The following is a 10,192-nucleotide window of genomic DNA, read 5'->3' on the forward strand; positions in this document are numbered from 1 at the left end:
GCACACTGCTTGGGAAAGACTGCTCTAGAACTACAATGAGGCTGGGAGTTGTAATTTTGCCACAGCTGGAGGCACACTGGTTGGGAAAGACTTCTCTAGAGCTACAATGAGGCTGGGAGTTGTAGTTTTGCAACAGCTGGAGGCACACTGGTTGGGAAAGACTGCTCTAGAGCTACAATGAGGCTGGGAGTTGTAGTTTTGCAACAGCTGGAGGCACACTGGTTGGGAAAGACTGCTCTAGAGCTAAAATGAGGCTGCTCTAGAGTTACAATGAGGCTGGGAGTTGTAGTTTTGCAACAGCTGGAGGCACACTGGTTGAGGATACTGCTCTAGAGCTACATAATGAAGCTGCTCTAGAGCTACAATGAGGCTGGGAGTTGTAGTTTTGCAACAGCCGGAGGCACACTGGTCGGGAAAGACTGCTCTAGAGCTACAATGAGGTTGGTCAAGAGCTACAATGAGGCTGGGAGTTGTAGTTTTGCAACAGCTGGAGGCACACTGGTTGAGGATACTGCTCTAGAGCTACAATGAAGCTGTTCTAGAGCTACAATGAGGCTGCGAGTTGTTGTTTTTTGCAACAGCTGGAGGCACTCTTCTTGAGAAACCCTGTTCCAGGCTATCAGTCAGGGGCTGCATGATGAAAATGAAGGCAACTCAGTCCCAGGCAGTGAAGAGCCAGGAGGAATGATGCAACCAGAGGAATGAGCTTGGTCTCCTCCTCTTTCCATGACTGTAATGTGATTATGAATGTGTTGCACAAGCCCTGGAGGTGGGTCCCCTTACAATACACACACAGTGTGTCACAGGGGGTGAGTCACCCAGGAGGAGGGTGCTGGGAGCTGTGTGTGTGATAGTCAGTGTGATCCTGAAGCAGATGCAGTCAGGAGCTCACCCAGGCTGCACAGCCCATAGGAAAGACTGTGCAGGGAGCTGCAGGACCCTGGATGCCTAGAGTGCGCCCCTTGCTGCTGCCCTCCTCGGCTTGGACCTTTGCCCTCTTGCTGGATGCTTACTTCTGGTTCTTCTTAGGGCTCTTTGTTCTTTTGCATCACTCATGATTGCCAACGTGCAGAGGCAGAGCCGGCTGGGGGCCCCCCGACTGGGCACCTGCAGGGCGCCCCCCAAAAGGCTGGAGAGCGATGAGCCACCTGCCAAGTGCGCCCGGCTCAGTGAGTCCCCCCCGGACAGTGGACTGCTGCCCTCCCCGGGCTCCCCCCAGCCCCCATCCCTGCACAGCGCTTCACCCCAACACCAAGGACCTACCTGTATAGGGAACTACCTGCTGCTACCTGCTGGGGACCGGGAGAACGTGTCCAGAGCCCTCAACCTGCACACTGGAGAAGAGCTGCAGTGCAAGGTGAGCCCAGGACACTGTGTGATGCCAGGAGGGGCAGGATGCCAACTGTGCCCTCACTGCTTGCTCTCGATGTGCCCAGAACTTGGGGAGACCTCAGTGTGTTGTTTGCTGGGGGCCCCAAGCTCATTGTGCTTTGTAGGACCTGAGGTTTTGGGGTTCTGTAGTTCAGGGGTACTCAATCTATTGGCTCCAGGGAAGACCCAAGAAAAAGGGTGATCTTCAACCTGGTGTCTCATGGAAGCCCCAAGGCAGAAGGACCCCTATACTGTTATCTATGGGGTCCCATGGAAGCCCCAAGGCAGAAGGATCCCTATACTGTTATCTATGGGGTCCCATGGAAGCCCCAAGGCAGAAGGACCCCTATACTGTTATCTATGGGGTCCCATGGAAGCCCCAAGGCAGAAGGACCCCTATACTGTTATCTATGGGGTCCCATGGAAGCCCCAAGGCAGAAGGACCCCTATACTGTTATCTATGGGGTCCCATGGAAGCCCCAAGGCAGAAGGACCCCTATACTGTTATCTATGGGGTCCCATGGAAGCCCCAAGGCAGAAGAACCCCTATACTGTTATCTATGGGGTCCCATGGAAGCCCCAAGGCAGAAGGACCCCTATACTGTTATCTATTTAGTCTCATGGAAGCCCCAAGGCAGAAGGACCCCTATACTGTTATCTATTTGGTCTCATGGAAGCCCCAAGGCAGAAGGACCCCTATACTGTTATATTTGGGGTCCCATGGAAGCCCCAAGGCAGAAGGACACCTATACTGTTATCTATGGGGTCCCATGGAAGCCCCAAGGCAGAAGGACCCCTATACTGTTATCATTGGGGTCTCATGGAAGCCCCAAGGCAGAAGGACCCCTATACTGTTATATTTTGGGTCCCATGGAAGCCCCAAGGCAGAAGGACACCTATACTGTTATCTTTAGGTTCCCATGGTAAGCCCCAAGGCAGGGGTACCCCTATACTGTTATCTTTGGGGTGTCATGGAAGCCCCAAGGCAGAAGGACAGCTGTGCAAGGTCTGGGGTGACCTCAATCTATTATCTTTAGAGTTTTATGGGGAATGCAAGTTCTGGGGTTCATTCAGTCTGTTGTCTATAGAGTTCTAAGGTCGGGGAGGACCTGAATACAGTGTTTTGTTCTTTCAGTCTCATTGGAACCATAAGGTTGGAGAATGCAGAGTCTCGTAGGGAATGCTAGGTCTGGGGTCCCTTAGCCTTTTATCTTTATAGTCTTATGGGGGATTCAAGGTCTGGGGTGCCCTCAGTCTGTTGTCTTCAGGGTTTCATGGCATATGCAAGGTCTGGGGTGCTCTCAGCCTATTATCTTTAGGGTCTCATGAGGTATGCAAGGTCTGGGGTGCTCTCAGTCTATTATCTTAAGGGTCTCATGAAGTATGCAAGGTCTGGGGTGCTCTCAGTCTATTATCTTTAGGGTCTCATGAGGTATGCAAGGTCTGGGGTGCTCTCAGCCTATGATCTTTAGGGTCTCATGAGGTATGCAAGGTCTGGGGGGCTCTCAGCCTATTATCTTTAGGGTCTCATGAGGTATGCAAGGTCTGGGTGGCTCTCATTCTATTATCTTTAAGGTCTCATGAGGTATGCAAGGTCTGGGGTGCTCTCAGCCTATTATCTTTAGGGTTTCATGAGGTATGCAAGGTCTGGGGGGCTCTCAGTCTATTATCTTTAGGGTCTCATGAGGTATGCAAGGTCTGGGGTGCCCTCAGCCTATTATCTTTAGGGTCTCATGAGGTATGCAAGGTCTGGGGTGCTCTTGGTCTATTATCTTTAGGGTCTCATGAGGTATGCAAGGTCTGGGGGGCTCTTGGTCTATTATCTTTAGGGTCTCATGAGGTATGCAAGGTCTGGGGTGCCCACAGCCTGTTGTCTTATGGGAAGCATAAGGAAGCCTTGTGCCCTCAGTGTGTTGTCTGCAGTATTCCTAGGGGAACCTAAACGGAAAAGAACTTCCAGCATGTAGATGTCTCTATGGTCTCTCAGGAACCCTAACAGCTGTTGTGAGGACACCTTATGGGACTGGTGACCAGGCAATCCTGTCCTGCTTTTTATTTATGTTATATTATCCTGAGATCCCGGGTGAGATCTGTACTTAGTCTGAGCTTATTGTATTGTCTGATGTAGACAGCAGACCTCATTCCGGTGGTCTCCAGGGGCCATCACTCTGCTTCCTGCACTGCCTCAGGGGTACCCAGCTTCATGTTCCATGTGGTGTCCCTGGGGGGATGTGTGGGTTCTCTTCCTTCTCTCCCACTATTTCCTTTTGCAATTTCTGGAGATGTAGACCCCCTTTGACTATTTGAACTGCCACCTCCAGCGAGTGCTGCCGCTGCCACCTGACTGTGCCCTTTGTTGGCATGGCCTAGTTTCAGTGTTGACTGTGTACACAGCGCTGTCACCTCATCTGCCCTTCTCTGGAGTGAAGTTGGTTTGTCATGACATTTATGAAGAATCTTAAGACGAAGGGTCTCGTTCTGCCCCTAGGATCCCTTACACCGGTGGTCTCCAAACTGTGGACCACCAGATGTTGCAAAAGTACAACTCCCAGCATGCCCGGACAGCCAACGGCTGTCCGGGCATGCTGGGAGTTATACTTTTGCAGCATTTGGAGGTCCATAGTTTGGAGACCACTGCCCTATAGCTACTCTGACTACGACTACGACAACTAATTAAAGGGTGTAATGACCCCTGAATAGTGACTAGATGCAGTTACTGTACCTATGCTAGGAGATGTAGTTTTGCAACATCTGGGGGTCCGCAGTTTGGAGACCACTGCCCTAAAGCTACTCTGACTACGAGAGTGTAATGACACATGAATAGTGACTATTTGCAGTTACTGTACCTATGCTAGAAGTTGTAGTTTTGCAACATCTGGAGGTCCTCAGTTTGGAGACCACTGTCCTATAGCTACTCTGACTACGACTACGAATTAAAGGGTGTAATGACATATAAATGGTGGCTAGATGCGGTTACTGTATCTAAGCTGGGAGTTGCAGTTTTGCAACATCTGGAGGTCCACAGTTTGAAGACCGCTGTCCTAAAGCTACTCTGACTACGACTTAAAGGGCGTAATGACGTATGAATAGTGACTATTTGCAGTTACTGTACCTATGCTGGGAGTTGTAGTTTTTTTTTTCAACATCTGGAGGTCCGTAGTTTGGAGACCACTGCCCTATAGCTACTCTGACTACGACTACCAATTAAAGGGTGTAATGACATATAAATGGTGACTAGATGCAGTTACTGTACCTATGCTGGGAGATGTAGTGATGTCGTTTTGCAACATCTGGAGGTCCACAGTTTGGAGACCACTGCCCTAAAGCTACTCTGACTACGAGAGTATAATGACACATGAATTGTGACTATTTGCAGTTACTGTACCTATATTAGGAGTTGTAGTTTTGCACCATCTGGAGGTCCTCAGTTTGAAGACCACTGTCCTAAAGCTACTCTGACTACGATTTAAAGGGTATAATGATATATGAATAGTGACTATTTGCAGTTACTGTACCTATGCTTGGAGTTGTAGTTTTGCAACATCTGGAGGTCTGCAGTTTGGAGACCACTGTCCTATAGCTACTCTGACTACGACTACGAATTAAAGGGTATAATGACATATAAATGGTGACTAGATGCAGTTACTGTATCTAAGCTGGGAGTTGAAGTTTTGCAACATCTGGAGGTCCGCAGTATGAAGACCACTGTCCTAATGCTACTCTGTCTACGACTTAAAGGGTATAATGACATATGAATAGTGACTATTTGCAGTTACTGTACCTATGCTGGGAGTTGTAGTTTTTTTTTCAACATCTGGAGGTCCGCAGTTTGGAGACCACTTCCTTCCACTATACCTTGATGGCCCTGTAAGCCTCTGTGCACGGATGGTTAATCATTGCACACGGTTGGGTGAACCTTCCATGTGATGTTCGCCCGTTTCCCTCATACATCGGATCTGACACAATCACATTCTTGGGCTGACGTCCCATTTCGCTGATTTTTAATTGGAGCCGACAAGTTACGTCAATGCTGATCCCCCCCCCCCCTCCGGTAACCTTAATCCGGCCCTCTGAGTGACAGCGCAACGCGCGGACACACGGCTTTGTCTGATGCCTCATTAGATACTGAGAACATGGTTTTTTGGGGGGGGGCAATTCGTGCTCGATCAGAATGTGAATGAATGGGGGGAGGGTGTCCTTGAGGTTGGTGCACCTCCCTAAATTTTTGTCTTCTTTTCGGCAGGTGTTCCCCTTAACGCACTACCAGAAAAAGATCCAGCCTTACATCCATCTGCCCTGGCACCGGCACATCACCGGCATCGTGGAGATCATCCAAGGCGAGAGCAAGGCCTACGTCTTCTTTGAGAAGGAATTCGGGGACATGCACTCGTACGTGAGGAGCTGCAAGAGGCTGGGCGAGGAGGAGGCGGCCAAGTTGTTCAAGCAGATCATCGGCGCCGTGTCCCACTGCCACCGCTCGTCCATCGTCCTGGGGGACCTCAAGCTTAGGAAGTTCGTCTTCTCCGACAAAGAAAGGTGAGACCTTGGCGTGGGATCCTAAGTGTCCCGTGTCTCTCTATTGCTCAATATTACGGTTTGTCTGGTTACCGGAAAGTGCGGGTAGGAATCAACTGGTGCCAGAAAGTTAAACAGATTTGTAAATTACTTCTATTTCAAAATCTTAATCCTTCCAGTACTTACCAGCTGCTGAAGTTGAGTTGTTCTTTTCTGTTTGAAAACAGTGCTCTCTGCTGACACCTCTGTCTGTCTCAGGAACTGTCCAGGGTAGAAGCAAATCCCCATAGCAAACCTCTCCTGCTCTGGACAGTTCCTGACATGGACAGAGGTGTCAGCAGAGAACACTGTGGTCAGACAGAAAGGAACAACTCAACTTCCTCTGGAGCACACAGCAGCTGATAAGTACTGGAAGGATTAAGATTTTTAATAGAAGTAATTTACAAATCTGTTTAACTTTCTGGCACCAGTTAATTTAAAAAAAATAAATAAAAAAAATGTTTTCCAGTGGAGTACCCCTTTTTATCTGCCCCCGCCCCCTTCCCGTATTGCTTCCAAATATTAGTATTTCCATCGGCGTCTGTTTGCTCTGTCTGTTTACGCTCATACCGCTGCGGCGCAGGAGAAACAAGCAGATGTAGTTTTCCCTGAAACGTTCTAGATGTAGCAGAGCTGAATTTGCTATTGTAATTTAAAAAAATTATGAGATAGGTTTCCCTGCACAAAAAAAACTACAAATCCCAGCATGCCCATACAGCCAAAGGGTTGTGTCTCCTGCTAAGGACCACTGTATAGCAGTGTTTTACTACCAGGGTGCCTCCAGCTGTTGCAAGACGACAACTCCCAGTGTAATGTTAGGAGTTGTAGTTTTGCAACAGTATCAACACTGCTATATCTGTGTACGAACATCACTTTAAAACAGCATGCTGGGAGTTGTAGTTTTGCAACTTGTCTGCATCTAATCCTGGCTGGGGGGGGGGGGGAAGTGGTCATAGCGGACTAAAAATAAAATATAGAGTCAATCGGTATGGATTGAGAGTAGAGATGTAGCAGAGCTGAGTTTGTTGTTTTGCAATATTCTATATTTTTTTTTTATAATTTAATTAAAAAAAATATAATTCTAATAAAGAATAAACAAATAATTATTAGAGATGTAGGAGGCTGAGTATGTTGTTTCGAATGATTCTTTATTTATTTTTTTATTGAATAAAACATTTTTTTAAAATAATTTTTATATAATTCTTATGAAGAATTAAAAGAAGAAAAAAAAAGAGTAGAAATGTAGTAGAGCTGAGTTTGTTAATTTGCACGATTCTTTCTTTTTTGTTATAATTTAATATATTTTATTTTTTTATATTATTTATTTATTTTATTTATCATACACATTTTTCAATATATAAATAAATTTAAAAGAAAAGTAGAGATGTAGCAGAGCTGAGTTTGTTATTTTGCACGATTCTATATTTTTTTTATAATTTAATTAAAAAAATATATAATTCTAATAAAGAATAAAAAAATAATTATTAGAGATGTAGGAGGCTGAGTATGTTGTTTCAAACGATTCTTTATTTTTTTTTTTATTAAATAAAACATTTTTTTATAATTCTTATATAATTCTTATAAAGAATTAAAAGAAGAAAACAAAGAGTAGAAATGTAGCAGAGCTGAGTTTGTTGGTTTGCACGATTCTTAATATTTTTTTTATAATTTAATATATTTTATATTCATAATTTTTTTTTAAATAAATAAAAAAAAATAGTAGAGATGTAGCAGAGCCGATTTTGTTGTTTTGCATGATTCTTTATCTTTTTATAATTTAATATATTTAATATATTTTACTATCATAAAACATTTTTAATAAATAAATAAAAATAGTAGAGATATAGTAGTGTTGAGTTTGTTGATTTGCACGATTCTTTTTTTTATAATTTAATATATTTTATTATCATAAATTTTTTTTAAATATATAAATAAAAAAATAAAAAAGTAGAGATGTAGCAGAGCTGAGTTTGTTGTTTTCCATGATTCTTTATCTTTTTATAATTTAATATATTTTATCATAAAATGTTTTAAAATAAATAAATAAAAATAGTAGAGATGTAGCAGAGCTGAGTTTGTTGTTTTGCATGATTCTTTATCTTTTTATAATTTAATAGATTTCATATATTTTAGTATGATTTTTTTATAATAAATAAAAAAAAAATAGTAGAGATGTAGTAGAGCTGACTTTGTTGTTTTGCACGATTTTTTTGTAAGTGCATTCCGCCTATTGCTGCACTGCAGATAAAAAGGTCTGCTCTGCTACATCTACATGCATATTGGAGCAAAATTTGGGACAACAATGGGAACAAGACTGGTGCCCCAGGTTATAGTTGTTTGCCCACACTGGCCCATTGGCGTAGCTATAGGGGGTGCAGAGGTAGCAGTTGCATCGGGGGCCCTAGTGCCTAAGGAGGTCCTAAGCCACATCTGCCACATTAGAAACTAGTATTATAATGGGCACATGGGGCCCGTTTGAAGATTTCCCATAGGGGGCCCAGAAGCTACAAGTTACGCTTCTGCACCGGCCCATTGCTCATCGTCATGTTACATCCAGACGTCTTATATGGGCGCAAAAGAGCGCTGATATATGGCGGAAGGTATGAAATTCTCAGGCCAAACAGGCATAACATTCTGCTCATGGTGTTCCATTTGGGATATTCACCCACGTCATGTCTCTGGTATGTAAACTGATGTTACAGGGGAGCCATGCCAAGAGCGAGCGGAGGAGAAGAAGGGGGTAGACTTTGTGGTCACGGTGGTGATTTTAGAAGTCGGTTATAGACGTTTTGCCAGATGTATTTTTAAATGTTACTTTTTATTTATATCCGGCGGAGAGGAAAAGGCTGCGAGTCGTACAGCGCCGGCTGAGATTATAAAGCAAAAGTTATTTTTAAAAAAAATTCCAAAAAATTGCAGACATGAGAGTGTTAAAGTGAAATGATGCGGTAGGAAATTTTTGTATATCACCAGCACAGGTGCTCAGGTTTTTTCGGTGTGATACCCGTCACTTGCTGCCAGACTGCCGAGGCCCCTTGAGTCATTTTTTCCGTCCTCTCGATCGTAGCTATAACAAGAGTTCACCATGAGGACAGGACCAGGAACACTTTACAGGGTGAAATGAGCCTCTGGCGTCACCCGTCTTTTTTTAAATAGCCCTGGTTGACCGATGCCCTTTTATCTCAAGTTGCCTAAATTTTTTGGCCTTGACAGCCTAGAGTTCTGACGTGGGAAGGTCACATCTGTGGACTTTCATGGTCCATCGGTGCTCGTCCATCAACTCATAAAGCAAAAAGTTGAAGGGTCCACCAGGAGCTGGGCTTAAAGGGGTACTCCACCCCTAGACATCTTATCCCCAACCAAAGGTTAGGGGATAAGATGTCTGATCGCGGGGGGGGGGGTGTCCTACCACTGGGGACCGCCGTGATCTCCCTGCTGCACCCGGCGTTTGTTTAGATCGTCGGGTGCAGCACCGGAGTCTCGTGACATCACAGCCACGCCCCGCTCGTATCATCACGGTCACGCCCCTTCAATGCAAGTCTATGGGAGGGGGCGTGATAGGGGATAAGATGTCTAGGGGCTGAATACCCCTTTAAGTCCTGCAGGAACGCATGGGAAAGGAGTTCCTCCACTTTTTCCACAACATGAACACCATTCCCATTAGCAGGAGTCCTGCAGGAAATCTTGGTTGAGGTCCCACACTTCTTTTTTCCCAGGACTTGACCCCAGACCAGGAGGCTTTGGTGGCCTCACATTGGGTTGGTGCGTTTGATAGAACATTAATTTGTGGTCATTTGATGGAACATTTTTTGATGTTTTTGCTTTTCTCTTTTTTGTCTCCTAGGAACCAGCTCAGACTGGAAAGCTTGGAGGACGCTCACATCATAAAAGGGGAGGACGACGCTCTGTCGGACAAACACGGCTGCCCGGCCTACGTGAGTCCGGAGATCCTGAACACCACGGGGTCCTATTCGGGGAGATCGGCCGACGTTTGGAGCTTGGGGGTCATGCTCTTCACTCTGCTGGTGGGACGCTACCCTTTCCACGACTCGGACCCTAGTTCCCTCTTTTCAAAAATTCGACGCGGACAGTTCTGCATCCCGGACCACGTATCTCCGAAAGCCAGGTGCCTTATACGAAGCCTTTTGAGGAAGGAACCTTCAGAAAGACTCACGGCGGATGAGATTTTATTACATCCATGGTTCGAGGCGGCCATGCACCCCAGTTTAGCGGACCAGGCACCGAGTAACAACGACCAACTAGTACC

The 10,192-nt window shown here is 45.5% G+C and overlaps 1 protein-coding gene across 1 annotated transcript in view; it reads left to right on the plus strand.

The window, feature by feature from the left end:
• Window positions 1-850: 850 nt before the first annotated feature.
• TRIB1 (tribbles pseudokinase 1) overlaps window positions 851-10,192 on the plus strand; it is a 10,908-nt gene continuing 1,566 nt past the window's right edge. Inside the window, exons 1-3 of the mRNA XM_056522744.1 lie at window positions 851-1,357; window positions 5,615-5,907; window positions 9,770-10,192. The exon at window positions 9,770-10,192 is cut by the window's right edge and continues 1,566 nt beyond it. Coding sequence (XP_056378719.1) covers window positions 1,055-1,357; window positions 5,615-5,907; window positions 9,770-10,192 — 1,019 coding nt within the window. The 5' untranslated portion in view covers window positions 851-1,054. The remainder of the gene's footprint in view (window positions 1,358-5,614; window positions 5,908-9,769) is intronic.

The sequence above is a fragment of the Hyla sarda genome, chromosome 5 (genome assembly GCF_029499605.1).
Source record: "Hyla sarda isolate aHylSar1 chromosome 5, aHylSar1.hap1, whole genome shotgun sequence".
NCBI classification, from domain to species: Eukaryota; Metazoa; Chordata; class Amphibia; order Anura; family Hylidae; genus Hyla; species Hyla sarda.